Source organism: Cuculus canorus, chromosome 1 (genome assembly GCF_017976375.1).
Source record: "Cuculus canorus isolate bCucCan1 chromosome 1, bCucCan1.pri, whole genome shotgun sequence".
Taxonomy (NCBI): Eukaryota; Metazoa; Chordata; class Aves; order Cuculiformes; family Cuculidae; genus Cuculus; species Cuculus canorus.
In genome coordinates this window covers 64,321,959-64,342,606 of record NC_071401.1, presented here as the reverse complement: position 1 = coordinate 64,342,606, position 20,648 = coordinate 64,321,959, and the positions used below count along the sequence as shown (strand labels likewise).

Genomic DNA, 20,648 nt, shown 5'->3' with positions numbered 1-20,648 from the left:
GCCATGTTGACTAACCCTCCATACGATGGCATATGACGGTTGAATTGCTGCAAAGATGTCCACATCATTATTTGATTGGTGCATATGAATTGTCTTTTAAAACTGAGATAACAGAAAAACATTTTAGATATAAACATTACCAGACCATCCGAAGTACCTTGAGTACTCATAGTACTTGCATGCCTTCAGCATTAGACTGAAGGAATGCCTGAGAGCAACGCTTTTCAAAATAATTTTCCATTACAAACACAATCCATTAAAACTTGCTTGAGTTTAGCCGGACTGACCTACCTTTTGCCTAAGAACAGCTTTTCCTAATGCAACCAAACATTTTAGCATAACTGGAGAAGATAGGAACCAGATAGAAAAGTGTCATCGGCATACTTTTAGCAGCCAGTGTTACTGTGCTGTTTGTGACTACTTGGGGGCACATCATCATCTCTCCCACTATCCAGATTTTAAGATAGATAGAGACTTAGAAAAAAGTCTAGAAAGTGCTATAAACATAAATGGCTAGCCCCAGCAATTAAACAGACCCTTAGACATCCACCAAATGAGCACGTTGCAGTACATGGAGAAAAGCTAAACCAAGCTACTTCTGATTCATTCAGTACTGTTGATTGTAGATATTAGGAAGTAGTAAATTATTTTGAAATTTGGATTAAATATTAGTAAGAATATTAATTATTCCAAGTCTGTTTACAATGACAAATTAAAATCATCTTGCTGAAGATACTGACCAATATTTAATATTGCTGCCAGTAAAGAATCATACTTTATATGATAGATCATAGAATAGATTATAGAATGGTTTGGGCTGAAGGGACCTTAAAGATCACTTAATTTCAACCCCTCCTCCATGGGTAGGGGCATCTTCGACTAGATGAGAATTCAAAGTATTTTTCCCTCATGGGCTTAAAAAGGAGTTCGTAAACCAAGCCAGAAACATCGTTCAGCTGTTGGCTGCTGCTGCACCTCCTCCTTTGCTCTCCTCACACTCATAGGAGGAATAGAAACTCCACCCCAAACTTTCGTTCTACTTCTGCCTGAAGATCTAAGTTGGTGCACAGTCACCAATACTGCCAAGGGCTGAAGACATTCAAGCAGGTAAAATTCTCTGGCAAGTTTATTTTTCCTTCTTCTTTTAATTTCTTGGGTAACTGTGCAGGCACCAACCCAACCTCTTGCTATGCTCAACAGAATCTGTGTGAAATCAGGTGTGAGTCAACAAGGAAATGAAAGGAAGTATTTCGACAGTGTTTGCTGTTGGGATTTAAATGTCCTATGTTTTTTCTTGTTGATATTTTTAATTGAGATTATTTCCATAGCCTCTCTTTAGGTAGACATTTCCTCTAACCAGATTGTGGAGCTCTAAAAGTTATGGCTTCCTGAAGAAAAATCCAGAAATGAATCATTAGTTACTGTAAAACTGTATGATAGACAGTAGACTTAGCTAGATCAATATAAATAATTAAAGTCTATCGATGTTTGGTTAATGATCTATCTAGTTCAAGTTACTTATCTGCAACAAATTTCAATATGCAGCAAAGATCTCAGAGAGTGAAAAGACCCAGTAACAAAATACAGAAAAGTAACAAAATACAAAAAACCAAAATACTCTGCAAATATTTTTTGTGAGTATGAGGCCTAAAGGGCGTTAGCAGGTATTTCTGTTTATTTTCTTTAGGAAGGAAGGGTTGGGTCCTTTATGTTGACTTCAGTACGAGCTGCTAATGCTCTGCCTTCTTTTGAATCACACCTCTGATTACTTTTTCTTGCCTTTCAAAGACCATATACTTACAGTCAGAATTTTACATAAATACGTTTGGTAAAATGCATAAAGATGGGAATAAAGTAGGGGGGACAGGAGGGTGTCTGTTTGTGTGTCTGAGTAAACAGACTGACTTTTAGAAATGCTGAGAACCACCACCAGCAGTACACTAAGCATTTCTGAAAACTAGATCCAGCTTTAAGGAGCCTGCATGGATTCTGACAGGCCAAACTATAGGAAAAGAAATCAGAGGATGTGGAATTCAGTCAGTAAGAGAACTCAAGAACGGATGAGTAAATTTATATTTTCTTTCAAAGAAATGTTAATTCAGGCTTTTCTTTCTTCATGGCGTGCTCAATGGCCCTGGATAGAATGGAAGATTTGAATCTGAAACAGACTGTGGCTCGAGGTGAGCTACGTGAAGTTGAAGGAATTCCCATCACAGAACCAATGTGCAAGACATGGGACCAAGTGAAGAAGTTTAAAGCCAGACCTGACGATCTGCTCATTGCAACCTACGCAAAAGCAGGTTGGTGTAGGTCAGAAAGAGAATAGAAATTTTGGAACAGTGCTCATTGTTAGAATTGAAAACTATGGTTTTCTGTTGTGACAGATTTGTTTAATCCAAAATCAGACATATTTTAAAGACATGAAGTTCTATCAGATGTGACTAGTAACTTCTGACTTCTTTGGCAGAAGTAAGAAATATCTACTATTACTGAAGATCAAATAGTCAAAGTCTAATTACCTATGCTCAAAGGTTTTCTTTGATTTAGATTATGTACATATATATTAATGGCAACAATAGAAGATTTCTGCCCATAAGCAATGATTTAACAAAGCCTAGCAAATGTCATCATTACTAAAAAATAGTAGAAACTGATTGAGAAATAAACTTAAATCAAAACTTAAAAGAAATAAAGTTAGGAGTTCAGACCTTTTTTCATTACTGGCATGCGGGTGGAGGATATTTCTGTTGGCAAGAAGCAGCCCACCTAAAATGTAATCCTTGAAACTGTGCTTTGGGAACTACCTTTGTATTCCTAATTATGCAATTTTGCTCCATTATGCTCTCTTTCAACTTTGTGCATCATCTTCTGTACTGCTTCTTCCTTCTTCAATACACTGTCCTTCTGGCTTTCAGTTCCCTAGTAGAAGAGACTCATGGCTATCCCTGAGGGAAACCTCTAAACACTGATATTTTCAGGCACCACATGGACACAGGAGATAGTGGACATGATTCAACAAAATGGAGATGTCGAGAAATGTAGACGTGCCTCTACTTACAGACGCCATCCCTTCCTTGAGTGGTTTATACAAGAGTCTCCAACGGATCATTACTCAGGTGAATATTATACAAATAGGTTTGTACTTCAGACAAAATGAAACAATACAACCACTCAGTGCTGAGGCCACAAGTTTCCTGGAAAAGGTCCCATTTGCTTTGTCACTGAACTGTTCACCACGTTGGCTATTAGGGATCAGTTCAGTTGCCTTCACATAAACATCTACTGCTACTGAAGCCGATGCAAAGCTGGCAAATGTGACTCAGGCACTACCAAAGACTGTGCTGTTGCAGAGTGGCATCTGAAAGCTTTGTGTAATACTCCACAGTACCTAAAGCAGTAGCAGATATGCATAAAAATGGCAATGTGAGGGCAATTGAATCCCATTCTCTGATTAAGGGCTGTATGGAAGAGAAACTTCTGTCATGGATGTATTCCCAAAAGGTAGATAGTGTTTTCAGTGGTTTTACTTCTGTTTTGAGTAACTGCTGAGTAACTGAGGGTCTAGTCATCTAAACAATCTACGGGGCATTCAGGCAACCTGCAGGCCTAACTGTTCCACAAAGACAGTTTCCTACAAGAAGCTTCTCCCAGCAAGATTTCCCATTCCACACAAATCTTTATGCCAGACTGTCTTCACGTTTGAAGCTAAAAAGCTTGACTAACTCTGCAGCAGAAGTGCTGCTATTTCTCTTCTAAGCTAGACTGCGTTGACACAGAAAGATACAAAAGTATGATAGAAGATGTTAGAAAAAAAAATATGGAGGTCATGATAGATGTTTAAAAAGGAGGGGGAGAGATCTCCATGTGACACCAGATATTCCCAAGTATTTCCATATATACAAGGCTACTGAAAATCTGCTGTCCATCATTCTCCTAGTTTCTCTTTACATTCTATCTAGAAAGTCTAATCAGCCAGTCTATTCCACTTTTATCCTAAAACAAAACAAAAATTTCTTACCTAACCACTGTGAAGAAAAAACACTGTTTGGGTAAATATGAATTAGTAATCATCATTATCCCTTGGATGCAGGGGTTAGACATGGTCCCAAGAAAGCAAGAAGAAGATATGAATCAGTGTTCCCCCTTTCCTCTTGAATACATAGGTATATAATTCTCTAGAAACACTGAAGGTGCTCATGCAGGGATGCAGCTGTTACACTGCTATATAGATGCTTTGGAGATGAATGATCATTGAAAGGTGAACTGCTGAAAAGTCACAGTCAAAATCCAACATATGAGAATAGAGAAGAAGAGCTAGTGCAATTTAGAGAACAACTTACATCTCATAATGAAACATTCCACAGGTGTGGAGTTAGCTGAAGCTATGCCTTCTCCACGAACAATGAAAACTCACCTTCCTGTGCAGCTGGTGCCTCCCTCCTTCTGGGAACAAAACTGTAAGGTAAGGCTGAAGAGGTGAGACTCAATTCTACCTCACTTACAAATAAAGTGACATAAACCAGCACTGAATACCTCTTCCAGAACCTTTGTGAAATCAAAAGGTCTTCTCATATATTTTCTCCTTAATACACAAAGCCTGTGCAAAACTAAAGTCATAACTAAGTTACGTGACTTGGATTTCAGAAAATGGCAGCTTCAAAGCAAAATCTCTTAAGCTGTCATCAAGCCCAAGAGAAAATTCCAGGAGATGCTCAATATCACTATATGCATGTGAAAGTTAATTTTTTCCCCTCTCTCTCTTTTCATATCAATAAAGGTAATCTATATGGCAAGGAATGCAAAAGACAACTTAGTGTCATACTACCATTTCCACAGAATGGCTAAAGCATGTCCTGAGCCAGGAACCTGGGAGGAGTTCATAGAGAAATTCATGACTGGAAAAGGTGATAAACTGAAATCAGTTGTATAAGAGATTTTGTTCATTTTAAAAATGCATGTCATTGATTTATTTATTTCAGCTATCGTCTGAAATCCAGTGCTGACACTCTATGGAAGGTTATCTCCTGAAAGCATTTCAGCAGTAATTTATCTTCATTCATGTGTTCATGACAAATTTCAGGCTTAATATCTTCTCTCTGAGGTTTAAAGAAACCTGCTTGGAAGCCAGGTGGGAAGGAACAGTAGTTTAATTGGTTTTACTCTAGCCTAATATACAAGAAACCAAGATTTAATTTTGTGTAGGAACGTATGGTGTGAATTTGAGCTAAGAGAATCTTTTTACCTAAATTCATCTGTATAAAAATCAGGTATCTGGACAAAGGCAGTTATCTAGCTAAAGTTAGGCAAGCCCAGAATCTGATTCTTCCCTTTCTAAGAGAGGTGCTCACATCCAAGAAAGAAAACCTGCTCAGGTGGATGGCAGTCTGTAATTTTGGTCAGTAAAGTTTCCATAGATCCTTATATTTTTGCCAACATGTATATCAAATATTTAAAACAGAATAACAGAACAATGCAAGTTGGAAGGGACCTTTGATGTCTACCTGGTCCCAACCCCTGCTCAAAGCAAGGCAAATTAAGAGTAGTCTTGTCCAGATGATCAGATGAATCACTCTGGAAACATTTCTCTCCATCAGCTGTAAAGGCAGCCTGGATTTTTCATTCAGGAGTAAGCATCTTCATTTGTTGCCCTTTAAAGCTACACATGAATCCTGCTCTGAGCATCCATATGCCTGAGGGATTAATAGCATAATTGCTGTGATAAGCATAGAGCACAGCAGTTATGGCCAACAGTGATTCAAAACTAGCTGGGAAATGCCAGACACTGGTTATGAGGGAAACAGGAGTGTTACAGAGAAGGAATATAATGAAAGATTGACAAGCAGGAATTGTACAACACGTTGAAGTGAACTTGCAGTTTGAATATAAAAAAATCCAATAAATTATGGTAATCATTGCTTAGTCTTGTGCGCTTGACAAGTAAAACCTTTGTGTTTAGGCAACATAGACCTGTGATAAGCTCAGGGCCATCTTAGAAAATATGCTTGAGATTTCTGCTCTGCTATGGGAAAGAACAAAGCACAAGTATAAAACTGCTTTGCCATTCTCTAATATATGAAGACAAAGCAGCAGGTTTGGCATTCACACTTTGTACCAAGGACTGAGCTCCGTGTTGCCTGAGTTCTCGCTTGCATTTCCTCTGCCTGGGTGCTGTTTCGGAGCTCCCCTGGTTTGCAAAGTAACAGAAATACATTTACTCTGCATTTCATCCATGGGTTTGTGCTTGTTCCTGCATCCCACCTGTGTTCAGCTCACACACAGAGATATCTAAAGACAGTTCAGATATTTATAGCTGTTGATGATGTTACTCCTTTTACAGTGCTTTGGGGTTCCTGGTATGACCATGTAAAAGGATGGTGGAAGGCAAAAGATAAGCACCGTATTCTCTACCTTTTCTATGAAGATATGAAGGAGGTAAAAGCCTGAATATACGTTTATAGACCCCTGAAATCTGGAAGTCCAGTAGATACTACCTATCATAAACAGATTACTATAATAACACCATCTCTATCAGCAAATCTCCGGATAATCTGATTTTCTCACTGTGACAACTCCAACTTTAACACAATGTTTGATTTCTTTGCTTTTCCTGGTTCTGTATCTTATCTGATATTATTCTCTCTACAGAATCCAAAGCGAGAAATTCAGAAGATTCTCAAGTTCCTGGAGAAAGACATGAGTCAGGAGCTTCTAAACAAGATAGTCCATAGCACTTCATTTGAGATAATGAAGGAAAATCCTATGGCAAACTACACTACAGAGTTTCGGGGAATAATGGATCACTCAGTTTCCCCATTCATGAGAAAAGGTACTGAGGTTTGTTACTGGCCTCAACTCTGTCTTCCTGGTTGTCATTCTGTTCTGAAACAAACTTTGAAGTACAAATATCTGGTGGGTTACAGCTAATGGGCTTCAGGAAACACCGGTAAATTAATCTTTTTTTAATTTTTTGCTTTACTCTTTCTTAGGGGCTGTCGGGGACTGGAAGAATCATTTCACTGTGGCACAAAATGAGAAATTTGATGAAGATTACAAGAAGAAAATGGCTGATACTTCTCTTGTTTTTCGCATGGAATTGTGATCATTAGCAATGGGAGTTATTCTCTATGCTCTTCAGCCTTTTCCATTGTATATATTTTGCTTTTCCTTCACGAAATGCCTGTGTCCCTAAAATTTCAATGTCTCTCTGTCACAGACCGCTGATTTTTCATCACTGTGAGAGTGCCCAAATTATGTGGAAGTTTGGGTTGGTCTCCCTGAAGAAAATAACTCCACTGGATACTTCTTATTCATGCCTCCCACAGTAACTTTCAGCATTAAGAAAAATATTTCAGATATGCTTAAAGATTTTGTCTTCGTAAAACTTCAGTTGATATTGCTGGTATTTTCAAATCAACCTCTAACAGAAATTAGGGACCAACAGGTGTCAGCATTATATGTTATTCACATGTTGTACAAACATTCATCAATAAATAACAATAAACAAATTAAATGGTGGTCAAGTATAAACAAACCAACATGCATGAAGTAGAATAATTTTCTTTTTCTCTCATTTTAATCTCAACATCATAAATGCCACTGAGATGAAAGCAACATTTCCAAAAACACTGAACATCCATTTCTTTGATAAAACTTGTAAAGGGCTACATAGAGGCATTTATCTACAATCCAGCGGTGGAGGCAGAAGGCCCTACTAAATCACGAGAAGAAGCTTCTCTCACAGTTGCCTTTTGAAACAGATTTTCCTAATTTTCTGTTAACATTCAGAGAATTCTGAAAGTTCGTAGGAACCAAGTCAAAAGTCAGTGCTGCATATACTATCTCGCTCTTCTCCACCATTGTAAAGTGTTCATCAGATGCATTACATTATTACCTCCTCCTTTTCTTCACTCTACTCTTGTTAATCAAACATACAAACACCCTACTAAGGGCTCTTAATCACAATAGGGCCTGGTTGATAGCATTAGTACCAGCACTATAGTCATGCTTTGAGCTCATGGGATATTAAAGTGATTCATAGCCCATCTAATGATAGACAACTGTTACCAATCCACTCTTGGTTTTAAAGGGCCACCATTGAGCTTGGCACATAAAAAAGGCCCCAAAGAATTTGTGCTTAACTGGGTTTGCACTCTGTAGGAGGGAAAACAACATAGACAACAGCAGCTGGAGGAAATTATTTTCCTCCTTATTTTGTCTACTTTGGTCTAGTTTCACAGAGAAGACATTTGCTGGTTTTCTCTTAGACCTATGAAGAGTTCCAAGGATTTGGTAATAGGAGCAGCTGTCAACATGCACAGTCCATTTCAGGTTACCAATTTAATCCAAACATCTAAAATGAAATGCAGTTCTCTAAAGGGCAGCAATGTCTTGCATCAAGTTTGAAAAGCAACCAAAAAGATTCCTGTTGAATATAGATGTTACATTGTCTGTTCCTGGGCCACCAAGTTTCCTCCAGAAATGCAGGAAACACAGAAACCAGAAAAACATATTTGCTACTTTGGTGCAAACGTAGGCAATTGAAGGGCTTCGAGTCAACAGAGACTCCTGCCCACAAATAAAGAATGCCTCAGTAAACTGACTACCTGAGAAAAAAATAATCTGGCAGAAGTGCCAATGTTCATCACAGCAAGGCTAAATATCAACCTGGAGAGCACTCTGCTACTTGTTTGCTTTTTGTTTATGATTAACTTGATTTGCTATCTTACAATTGCCTGCACGAGGAAAAGGCGTTGCCTGCTCTCTGACGCATTTCCATCCTCTTGGGTAGCTCCATTAAACCACAAAAGTGAACTCAGTTTGTCAATCTAAAACTCATTCAGTGTCATAAGACCCATCAGTAAAAGGAAAACAGGCTTAGCTCCGTAGCTTGGTGACATTTTACGAGTGGTGCTATACAAAAGGTCACACAGATGACTTCTTTGTTCCTCCTTTGAAATCTCTGGTTCTATCACAGTGCAAAATGCTGACAGCAGCTGAAGCCTGGTCTGAACGGGAGCTGCACTGCCATTGCAAGGATAGAGGCACCACATAAGGGGCTCACATCACATTGGAAAAGTCACCTTTGCCCTCACTTCCTTAGGCAACTGCTCACCCAGGTGCAATTCAGCTGCTCTGAATAACAGATAAAAAGTTATATGGGTTAGAGTGCAGTCCCAGAAAAAAAGAGGGAAATGAACACTGGATATGTGGTCACATAAAAACTGGGTTTTCTCATACTATTGATATTATCCTTATATATATTCAAGAACAGAAATGTTAACCTTTATGACAAATTACAGCTGGCAGAAGGACAGAAAAGTGGAATGTTTCTGCTTTTTATGCCCCCTCAAGCCACTACTACTGAGAGACATCAACCTGTGGATTCAGTCATAAACAGCAGAATTAACTATACCACTGTAAAACTACAGGGAACAGTGAATTGTTCCCAGTAAAAATGGTTGAATCTGCAGTTACCAGGGAAGATAGGGAAAGAAGACAGTTAACAAGCTGTATGCATCCCCAATGGGCAGGAGACTACCATGCTTCGGTGTCTATTATGACAGTATATCAGCAGAGATTCACATGTGCTTCTGGGTGGATGACTGGAGGATGCCTACATATAGAGTGCCTTATGTAATTCATGTAACTTGTGTATCTTTAGGTTTGTCAGTTCTTATGTAGAGGAGAGCTTTAAATGATGTGTTTGTATATAGAGATTGTTTACTAATACTGACACAAATTGCTAAGACGTTTATTTTACCTTTATATAAGATACAGAAGGAGACTGCAGATGTTCACCTTAATTATTTCAGGTCATTTTAAACTATTGTCAATCTTCTGGTGCAAAGAAGTACTTCTCTTTATTATGGTGTACAAAGCTCTATTAGGCATACGCTATACGAATATAGACCCATGCTTTATTTTCATCCATTTCCTTCTTACATACATGCAACTTCTACGTCAGTGAAAACAGGACTTGTGTCAGTTTAGAAAATTAAGTCCCACAAAAACTCCTTCAGTGCTGCTTGTCTCTTATTATATAAGCGTACCTGCAGAGTTTTAATATCTGAGAAACTTTGCTGTTCATCTCTAACAAATGTTTGAAAATCAATGTTGATTAATGCACATTAACTACTCACATGGTTCTATTTTGTAGCTCTGCGGTTAACAAGTAGCAACACATATCGTGCTATGGGAATGACGGAAGATTCCTGCTTCAATATAGACTTTTTACTGGGAAGTGCAGTGTTAATTCTAGGGTAGTCACAATCACCCTTTAGCTTGACCTTTGACAGCAACTAAGGGAGACATTTCACTTTTACACGGAATGCAACCATTTACAAAATACGATGGAAGAAGCATGAAGTTTCAAAGAAATGAAGAAAGAGACAGAGAAGAATGCTGTTCAACCTTTTTAGCTAGCATTCAACAACAGAGGGATGGCGCTTTTCATTAATTTTACTGTAGATGATCTGCTTCATGTAGAAATTCACTCCCTCTCCAGTTAGGAAACTGACTGTGGATAGAAAACAGTTTTTCTTTAATTTGCCCTACCCATACGGGATATGGATAACCCTCCTTATAGTACATACAGTGTATTTTTTTTAATAAGGCTTTATGCCAACATGTTCACAAAGAGGCTTATCTTTACAACAATTAAATAATAATCCTGGAATCCTCCAGAGGTTCATTAACATTATATTTTAAGTCTGAACTGAAGCTTCCATTTCCCTTACATCCTCAGTGAGTGATGTGAACCCTGTCTCAACGTAGGCTGTAGGTGAGCCTAGAGGCACACTGAGTGAGAAAGTTATGCCCATCACACTCCTAGGATGCAACCAAACTGTGCTGCCAGACCTAAAGCCACGGGCTTAAGCTGAATAACAGGGCTCTGCCCACCCTCCAGACCAAGTACAGACTTAGGCACTGTGTAGGTGGACTAGGAATGTTGTTATGCAGCAGAGTGCTGCAGTTAGTGTTGAAGAGGCAAATTACTCATGGATTATTTTGCAGGAAGGCTTCAGCATAGCCTGCTGCAAGAGCAGTGTGAGCTTAGACTGCCTTCAGAATGTGTGAAGGCTCACAATTGCATTACAGCCATCTACCATGATGATGGAGACAAAAGCATTATGTCAAAAGCAAGACACACTGGGTCCTGCTCTGGTATAGGCAACATACTACCATATAGGTAGTCTTACGTCACACACCTAAAAACAAAGATAAACTTTTTTTTTTTAATTGTTAAAGTTTAGTTTCTTGATTCACACTAACTTGTTATTGTACCAATAACCTTCACTTATCATCTATGCTACTATCTCTGTGTGCAGTTAAAAGAGCTTCCACATTCTGTTAACAACGTAGTAGTCTTTCATAGCCAGACCCAACCCCAAGTGCTCAAACAAAACTTAGTTTCCTTGTTTCAGTTTCACGCTAATCTTTCAACAGGTTTGGTGGGCTTTGCAGACAAGTAATAGAACACCAAAATTCTTATATCCCCACTTCCTATTGCAATGTAAACCCAGAAATAGGGACTACGTATACAACTTCTTTTTTTAATACTTAACCCAATCCTTCGCACACTAAGCAGTACTGAGAAAAATGCAAATCACAGTATTGCCTTGTACCTTATTTACTGATATAAACATTCAGATTAACCTCCCTCTTTACACTTTCTTAACTTTCTCATTGTACTTGTAGCCTGTACCATTCCACTCCAGTGGGAACCTACTGAACCTGAACCCAACCCAACAAAATGGCCATAGTCAGCCAAAGAATTTATAGTTCATTTGCACGGGGCAGGGAGAATAGTTTAAGTTTCCAAACATAAAAGAATAGTTAACACACTGTAAATCCATACCCTGCTTTCCTTTATACTAATTTGGCATACAGAAAGGCCATAAAAGTAGCTCAGAGAAAGAACGCTGACTGGCCCGACATAGTTCACAAGCAAAAGAGTTTGTGATCTTCAGAACCTGTTGGAAAGGCAGGTTCTACAGTGGCAAGTATTTAAAGCATCAACTCTCATATGCTGGAAACACATTCCTCAGTTGCAAAATTACAGTCATTTTCTCATTCTGTGCTCTTCATAAAATTCCTGCACACCTAATAATTCCAACAATAGTGAACAAGCATTTGTACCCTACCTTGATGGAGGGCCTAATCACAGCCCTGTGGGACTTGGCTTCTGAACAAAAGCAGGATTTAATGCTTGTTATGCTCTGTCTCATCACATCTCAACATTTTGTCAATCTTGTTTTACATCAACAATGCTATTTAAAAAAGATGAACTAATTATATTTTACAAAAGTAATGAAATTATAGAGTAGATGGAACTTTATAAATTATTCTTGTTCTCACTTTTCTTGTCCTAAATTATTTGCATCTATATATCACCTTACAGGCTCCTTCTAGAAAGGTAAGATGTGCTATTCATAAACTGTTTAAGAAGATCATATCAGACTAGCGCAGGTACAAATCAACATTTTTTCACACAAAACATAACAATTACTTGTTACTTCACTGTAACAAGTTAAAACAATCAACATTCAAAATCCTCAATATTTTTTCTTTTCCCTAACCAAGATGCTTTACAGTTGCTGTTGCAATTCAAGACCAGTATAACAGACTGTCAAGACTATCATTTGTAAAATAGACCTAAATTTTGTTGCATCAAAAGGTGGAGGGATTGGGAAGGGGAAGAATTAGTCTGTTTCTGTCAACTACTTATCTCATTGCAGCAGGGAGCTCTATAGCAGGGGCTGAGTGCCCTCTAGACAGCACCAGGTACTTTCAGAAAGCCTGCGATGAGTGAACCGGTAGTTCACTGTCTTCAGTACAAACACATCTGAAAACTCTTTTTGCATCTGCCTTGGACAGTTTCCAAAATCAATTTTCTCACAGGTTAAGTAATGAGATGACTCAAGAGTTAGATCACAATACATATTTTCTGGGGACAGGAGGAAAGAACAGGTTGACATGAAACATTGTTCTCTCTGGGGTTTTCCAAAAAAAGAAGGTAAAATTCCCTACAGTGTTCTCTCCAGATGTCTGCCTTCAATTGGGGATCAACCTGGAAGGACAGCAGTGCAGAACTGGATAGTTTATGGGCAAAAGGTTTTGCCACAGGATCGTTTTGTAAGGACTACATCTAGAAAGGCTCTTCTTGAAGTTGTGTGAAACCCCAATGTTGGACCATGGCAGTGCAAGCATAGGTACGAGTTCAGAGTCTCCAAAAGTGGATGAGGAAAGAAAGAATTATTCTAAAAGGTGTAATAAAAGAGGTAAAGGAAAAACAGCTTCTTGCAGTTTGGTTAGGGAGATCTGTTCCTTTCCAGCAAGCTCCACGAGAGCATGGAACCATATGCTCCTGCTGTGGTTGTGTAGTTGCATAGATTATAATTTACAATAAACATAGATAAAGTACAGTGAATGCATTGGAGGGAAAAAACAAGGAAATAATTTATGACATAGAGTTGAAGAACATTTCTGCCTTCTGTCACTATTGTCATTTGAATTTTAAAAGAAGAATGACAATAACTAGACTTGGGGAAATGCAAATTATTCTTCTGAGAGCAGCATTTTTACTAACATGACTCTCTTTTTTATTAAAATAATAGATAGTCTCTCATGACACCATAATTTATTCAGTGATATTCAATATTTATCCAGTGAACTGTAAATAGAATAATATGCCTAAATTGTTTCTTCCAGGCAACTTCTCATTAAAAATCAATTACTTATCACATAATGCCAAAAATAATTCAGGTGCTATAAAAGTGCATGCATGATTACATTAAAAAAAGTGTGTACTTTAATGTAGGTATCACTGCCCTCAAACACATAACGAAAGAGGCATAAAAATGGCTCCTAGTTTTAAAAAAATGTAACTACAAATCCTAATGCCTACTTCTGTTATTTGCTCTGGTACAGTCCTTCTCAGCTGACGTTTGTCATTCTGTTTAATCATTCTGTGCTTCCATTGAGATATTAAAAAAAAGGATCCTAAATCCTTAAGTACCTGTCCGAGCACATAGCTGTTAAGCTTACACACCCCAAATGGTGAAAATCATACAATCATTTGTTTGGAAAAGACCTTTGAGATCATGAAGTCCAACCGTACCTGTCCACTACTAAACCATATACCTCAGCACCTCATTTACCCATCTTTTAAAAACCTCCAGGGATAGCGACTCAACCACCTCCCTGGGCAGCCTCTGCCAGTGCCTAATAACCCTTCAAGTGAAGAAATTTTTCCTGATATCTAATCTAAATCGACCCTGGTGCAATTTGAGGCGATTTCCTCTCATCCTAGAAAATGAGACAGACTTCCCTAATAACAGGCTCTCAGCACCATAAGGTGCAGCAGCACCCAGCCCTCAGGAGCCTTTGAGGAATAGGAAACAAATCACAGTATCATTAAGGTTGGAGAAGACCTCTAAGATCATCCAGTCCAACCATAAGCCAAACACCACCCTGCCAACTAAACTGTGTCCCATAGTGCCATATCTACACGTTTTTTGAACACCTCCATGCTTCCCTGAGCAGCCTGTTCAGATGCTTGACCACTCTTGTGGTGAAGAAATTTTTTCAAATATCTAATGTTTTTTGTAACATCTAATGTTCTTCCTAACATCTAATATTTATTCCAACATCTAATATTTTTTGTAACATCTAATATTCAAATATCTAATATTCTTCTAACATCTAATATTCTTTCTAACATCTAATACTTTTTCACACACAGAATCACACAGAACCACTAGGTTGGAAAAGACCTCTAAGATCGTTGAGTCCAACCATTCCTATCAACCACTAAACCACGCCCCTGAGTATCTCATCCACCTGTCTTTTAAATACCTCCAGGGACGGTGACTCCACCACCTCCCTAGTTGATCAATAATAATAATGATCAACTAGGTCAATAATGACCTAGTTGATCATTATCTAGTTAGCAAGGACAGACAATAGAGACAGAGTCACATTCTCTGTTTTAAGATGCCATCCTTTCATAGAATCATAGAATCACAGAATCACCAGGTTGGAAAGGACCCACTGGATCATTGAGTCCAACCATTCCTAACACTCCCTAAACCATGCCCCTAAGCACTTCATCCACCGGTTCCTTAAACACCTCCAGGGAAGGTGACTCGACCACCTCCCTGGGCAGCCTGTTCCAGTGCCCGATGACTCTTTCTGTGAAGAATTTTTTTCTGATATCCAGCCTGAACCTCCCCTGGCGGAGCTTCAGGCCATTCCCCCTTGTCCTGTCCTCAGTCACTTGGGAGAAGAGGCCAGCTCCCTCCTCTCCACAACCTCCTTTCAGGTAGTTGTAGAGAGTAATAAGGTCTCCCCTCAGCCTCCTCTTCTCCAGGCTAAACAACCCCAGCTCTCTCAGCCGCTCCCCATAAGACTTGTTCTCCAGCCCCTTCACCAGCTTCGTTGCTCTTCTCTGGACACACTCCAGAGCCTCAACATCAGTCTTGGAGCGAGGGGCCCAGAACTGAACACAGTATTCGAGGTGCGGCCTCACCAGTGCCGAGTACAGAGGAAGAATAACGTCCCTGGACCTCCTGGCCACGCCATTTCTGATATAAGCAGAGATGCCATTGGCCTTCTTGGCCACCTGGGCACACTGCTGGCTCATGTTCAGTCAGCTGTCAATCATTACCCTCAGGTCCTTCTCCTCCGTGCAGCTCTCCTGCCACTCTTCCCCCAGTCTGTAGCACTGCACAGGGCTGTTGTGCCCCAAGTGCAGGACCCGGCATTTGGCCTTGTTAAACCTCATCCTATTGGCCTCAGCCCAGTGTGTTCAGATCCCTTTGCAGAGCCTCCCTATCCTTTGTAACATCAATTTTTGTAACACCTAATATTTCTCTAACATCTAATATTTTTCCAACATCTAATAGTCTTCTAATATCTAATATTTTTCTAATAACTAATATTTTTCTAATATCTAATATTTTTTCCAATAACTAATATTTCTTCTAATATCTAATATTTCTTGTAATAGATAATACTTTTCTAATACCTGGTATGTTTCCTAGTACCCGACACATTTTCTACTGTATCTAACACCCCCCACCCTCCAAACACGCCACTTTCCCGTCCGGGCAGGAAAGGGTTAACCCCGCCGCCCCCGTGCGCAGGGGGGCGGAGCCGCGCGGGGCTGACGGAGGCGGAAGCGGCGCCGCGGAGGATGTAGCGGCGCTGGCCGGGGGTCGCGGTGCTGTCACCGTCACCCGCCGCCGGCCCGGCCCGACATGGAGGTAACCGTGGCGTGGGGCGGGCGCGGCGGCTCTGAGGCTGGCTGGGCTGGGCTGGGCTGGGCTGGGGGCGGGTGCGGGTGCGTGACCTTGGGCCGCTGGGGGGGGGGTGCCCGTGCCAAGTACCCCTTTCCTCTCCCCTCCCACCTTTCCCCCCACACACACCTTTTCCCCCCGCCCACCTTTTCTCCCGCTTTTTCTTCCGCACCTTTCCCCTCTCCTTGCTCTCTTATTTCCTGTCCCCCTCCCTCCTCACCTTTTACCCCTTTCGTCCCCCTTACTTTTCCCCACCTTCCTCCTCTCCTGTTTCTTCCCCCCACTTTCCTCCTCCTCTGTTTTTTCCCCCACCTTCCCCTTTCCCCCCGTTTTCCCTCTTTCCCCCCGTTTTCCCTCTTTCCCCCCGTTTTCCCTCTTTCCCCCCGTTTTCCCTCTTTCCCCCCGTTTTCCCTCTTTCCCCCACCTTTGCACCCCCATTCCTGCCTATTTTTTCCTTCCTCTCCCTTCTTTCCTCCCCTTTTACCCCTTCCCCCCACCTTCGTCCCCCCTTTCTGCCTCCCTGTTTCTTCCCCCCTTCCTGCCCTCCATTTCCCCACTTCCTCCTCTTCTTCACCCTTATTTCCCACACTCGCCTCGTGCAAAGCCACTTCCTCCCCCTTCCCCCCATTTTCTCCCACCCACCTTTGCTCCCCCCCTCCTGCCTCCCTATTTCTTCCCTCCTTCTTCCTCCCCGCCTTCCTCCTCCCTTCCCCCCTTATTTCTCCCCCCATTTTCTCCCCCTTTTTCCCACCCACCTTTGCCCCCCCTTCTTGCTTCCCTATTTCTTCCCCCCTTCCTCCTCTCTCCTGTGTGCATCTTCCGCCTTCTCCCTGCCTGCCCGCCACCCCCGCCCGGGGAGGTGGTGGTGGTGGTGGTGATGAATGCCCTGGGCCTGCCCTGCAGCGTGAGCACCTGTGCTGCGGTGCTTAATGGCTCCTCCTAGAAGGGTGGGGGTGTCATCCCAATCGCAGTGGCTGTGATACTGAAAACGGCGGCAAATAAACCCTTAAGACGCGTTTTGGAGTTTTAGAAAACAAGCATCTTTCATCAGGCCTGGGCAACACGAGACAGTGATCTCCTTTCAATCATGCAGCGAGACGAGAGCAGAATGTATTTTCCATTTACATGCAGATGTATGCATTTCCCCAGGAATCATGTACATATTCTATTACTTTCCAAGGACTAATTTTAATGCTGTTATGAAACTTCTCAACAGTCAAAACTTGTTAGTTTGGAGCTGGCTCCAGCTCTCTGCTTGACCCTGCCTTTACGACAGGGAGAAATTCCAAACAGAGGTGATAACTGAAGAAGAGACATCTGTTCAGCAGATATCATACTTCATGCAAGATGTTATCATCTTCGAAGAATGGACAGTGTCTGAAAAAAGCACTGTCTAAAGGAAATCATGCTGTAAGAGGGATATTCTGTCTAACTTTCGCAAGACACAAATGCTTAGAAGAAGCTTGATTCTGCTTTAGCTTAAATCAAAATATTCCACTTTTTGTACTAGTAACTACTTCGTGGATCAGCTGGTGCTGACATGGGGAGGGAAAACTTGGTTGACATACAGTGAATGTATTTAGCAGTTACTTTTTAAAAGTACCCACAGGTGAACAAGCATTCCTTTTTCTACTGTGGTGACCTGATATGTTAACAGCACAACAACTATGAAACACCTACCAACATCGGCAATAGGAACACTGAAGTATGTGTCTGCTGTAGCCTTTCATAAACACCAAGGCAAATCTAAAGGCAATGTGGAAGAGTTTAAAATTCATACATGACATTAACTGTCCTGGTAGTTTCTGAGCTGCATGTGTTCTAACAGATTCAATGCCTCTCTTTGCTGAAGCGATCACACTCAAAATGTGTTCTGATGTGACTTGGTATGGTTAGTGCTGGTGATGTTTAGAAGTTGCATACTGCTCAGAAAGTGTATGTTCGTAATGGTCATTACTGCCACAGTTCTCATCGAATTCTAATACATTGCATTTACACATCAGTTAAGCTTTCTAAGGCTATATTAGGCTGTTGCAAAAGTAAGGGGTACATAGCAATTAAAATACACAGAAGGTGCTAAACTGGCTTGGAGACACCTTAGTATAGATAAAGAAGGCTTTGGACTTAAAAAAAAAATATATATATATATATGTGTGCATTCCATACTTTACTGATATTTATGTATTGGTGAAGTATGGAAGCATACCCTGATTTCAGGATGGTGGAATAGAAACTTGAGAATCCTTGCAGGATTCATTGTTGTGCTGAGAAGTGTCCTTACTGCCTGCTGGCTCACAGCTCTGATGCATCCAATCAATTAAAAGTTAGGAGGTTTTTAATAACTCATCTTCCTCATTGTCCTTGTAATTCAAATGAGCGAAACCCTCTATGCGAGCTACTTATGGTTTCTGTTACCAGAGCAACAAAAGTGTATGTGTAATGCTGCCTCTGTGCATATTAAATTAAAGGAGACTAAAAGCAATGTGTGGATTCACCTGACCTTACCGTAGAGTGGAGAGACATGTGATATCATTTTTTAAACATTGCATACAATTTTCTGTACAATTATACTGTGTAAGTATTCTGCTTGTAGTGATAGTGTTTTGCTAATTGCAGTACTGAAATATTAAGAACGTAAATGTTGACAGTTTTATGTACCAAGAAAATCTGAAACTTAAACTTTATAACTTTTTTCTAAATTATGTATTTATATTTAACAGGCACATTATTTTCTAGTAAGTTTGCCATTTCCATCCAAAAAATACTCTAGCCCATGTGATACAGTGAGAGCTAACTGTAACTGCCTTTGTCCTTGGTCTGTACATGGACTCATATTTCTGTGACCTTTTTTAATATCTGCACAGCTGTTCAATCTAAATTGTTAGTGATTCTCTGTTCAAGTAGTGTTTAGATCCAGTTTGGTTTTTTTTTCTTAGTTTCTGTAGGGTGTTTTTATTGTCAGAATAAAGAGAGTAGCAAAATAAAAGTGAAAATAATTGTATAAATGCACACACAAACATGTAGATATATAAAAATACAAATATTTATATATCCACCCCTTGATTTTCATGTATGATAGTATGAATGAAGAAGTAGGGTAAAGGTCAAAACTTGAAAATGCTGCCCTTAAATGGAACAGACACTTCAATATATCTCCTTTGCCTCATCTTAGTTATGTATGTTTCTTCATGTTCCTTGGGTGTAAGTAAACATATATCATATAAACCACTGTAAAGTAACACAGAGTCTCCCAGCTGATATCTGTGGAAGTTTACAGTAGAAGGCATTATGGATGTATGTTAGAAATAGAGAGCACAGAATTTGCAGAGCCTTTTCAAGTACATTTGTCAGGCCAGCACTTCTAGTGCTAAGCAGTGTGGGTTTGTGGGGTTGTGTTTAGTTTTTGTTGGTTTGGTTTTTTTTTTAAAGCAGGATGAGGGAGGGTGATACTTAGATATTTTGTTCAGATCACTGTTTTGCTGAGGCTTTTCAAATATATTTGTGAGACCAACAATTTTAGCTATAACCAGTGTGTTTAATAAGGAAAAAAAGGTTGAGGGATAGATGTAGTTCAAAAGTTTTCAAAGTTTGATTTAGCTACTACTCTATGAGTTTGTTTTTTTCATTTATACCTTTTTTTTTAATGAGTCTTTTAAGAACAAGATAGTGAGTCACGCCTTTGTAACTTCTTGTAACTAAAATTATTTTTCAGTCTATCAACTCTAGATGTCAATTCAGTAATGGAATCATAAGATCTTACTGGTTTGAAAATCAGGAGTTTTCTATTTTGCTGTTGCAATGTACTAATCATGATAGATCTCTATCAAAATTTTTTCCTTTATCCTTCTAACTAGTCCTAAAAATATACTTTTGATTTTTTTCTTGAGCTCTCGCTATATTCAGTTATTCTCAGTGTTTGCAGACTTTCAGTTAATTCCTTTGGTAGCCTTACATTGAAAAGTTCAGTTAACACAGCTTGTGCTTTATTTTGTTGTAGGTTCAAGATGCTGGGCAAGAGATGGTGGCATCTTCTGTCACACCAGGATCAGGCAAATCGAAGGTAATCAGTCCTCACAAATCTAATGTATTTGGATAGCAGTAGTTGAAAGGGTTTAGCTTGGCGTGCAAGCTGTGACTAATAAGAAAACATAAAGGTATTTTTAAACAGTTCCCTGTCTTCTGGAATTCTTGAAAAAAATATGTATAAACACTAGACTAAGGTGTTTCGGAAAACATGGAGGGGAGAAATCTCTTATTGATATGTTCTCTTCCTGTTGTCTTATTTGATAAAATATTAATAGTGTCCTGTTTTGGCAGTAGTCTATTTCACAGTGTGCACAGATTTCTTTG

General features: G+C 39.8%; 2 protein-coding genes across 4 annotated transcripts in view; both read left to right on the top strand.

Moving 5' to 3' along the window:
• The first annotated feature begins 950 nt into the window (after nt 1-950).
• SULT1C4 (sulfotransferase family 1C member 4) lies at nt 951-7,531 on the top strand. 2 transcript variants are annotated; one of them, XM_054056823.1, is made up of 8 exons: nt 951-1,107; nt 2,143-2,300; nt 2,979-3,116; nt 4,365-4,462; nt 4,778-4,904; nt 6,338-6,432; nt 6,646-6,826; nt 6,987-7,531. In XM_054056823.1, exons 2-8 carry the CDS (start codon nt 2,144-2,146, stop codon nt 7,097-7,099), a joined length of 909 nt encoding a protein of 302 aa, XP_053912798.1. In that variant the 5' UTR covers nt 951-1,107; nt 2,143; the 3' UTR covers nt 7,100-7,531. The 2 variants fall into 2 exon arrangements, with proteins under 2 accessions (XP_053912798.1, XP_009556192.2); XM_009557897.2 differs by lacking the exon at nt 951-1,107 and having other exon boundaries at nt 2,114-2,300.
• An 8,625-nt stretch (nt 7,532-16,156) lies between these two features.
• The window catches only part of GCC2 (GRIP and coiled-coil domain containing 2), a 34,069-nt gene continuing 29,577 nt past the window's right edge, over nt 16,157-20,648 (top strand). For both annotated transcript variants that reach the window (XM_054081480.1, XM_054081471.1), the window contains exons 1-2: nt 16,157-16,265; nt 20,296-20,358. In XM_054081480.1, coding sequence (XP_053937455.1) covers nt 16,260-16,265; nt 20,296-20,358 — 69 coding nt within the window. In that variant the 5' untranslated portion in view covers nt 16,157-16,259. The remainder of the gene's footprint in view (nt 16,266-20,295; nt 20,359-20,648) is intronic.

Bases quoted from the DNA above. Each gene is read 5' to 3' on its own strand.
- SULT1C4 (XM_009557897.2), top strand. From the start codon at position 2,117: ATGGCGTGCTCAATGGCCCTGGATAGAATGGAAGATTTGAATCTGAAA. The intron at 4,905-6,337 runs GTGATAAACTGA...CTCCTTTTACAG, and splicing joins GAAATTCATGACTGGAAAAG to TGCTTTGGGGTTCCTGGTAT. The intron at 6,827-6,986 runs GTACTGAGGTTT...ACTCTTTCTTAG, and splicing joins TTCCCCATTCATGAGAAAAG to GGGCTGTCGGGGACTGGAAG.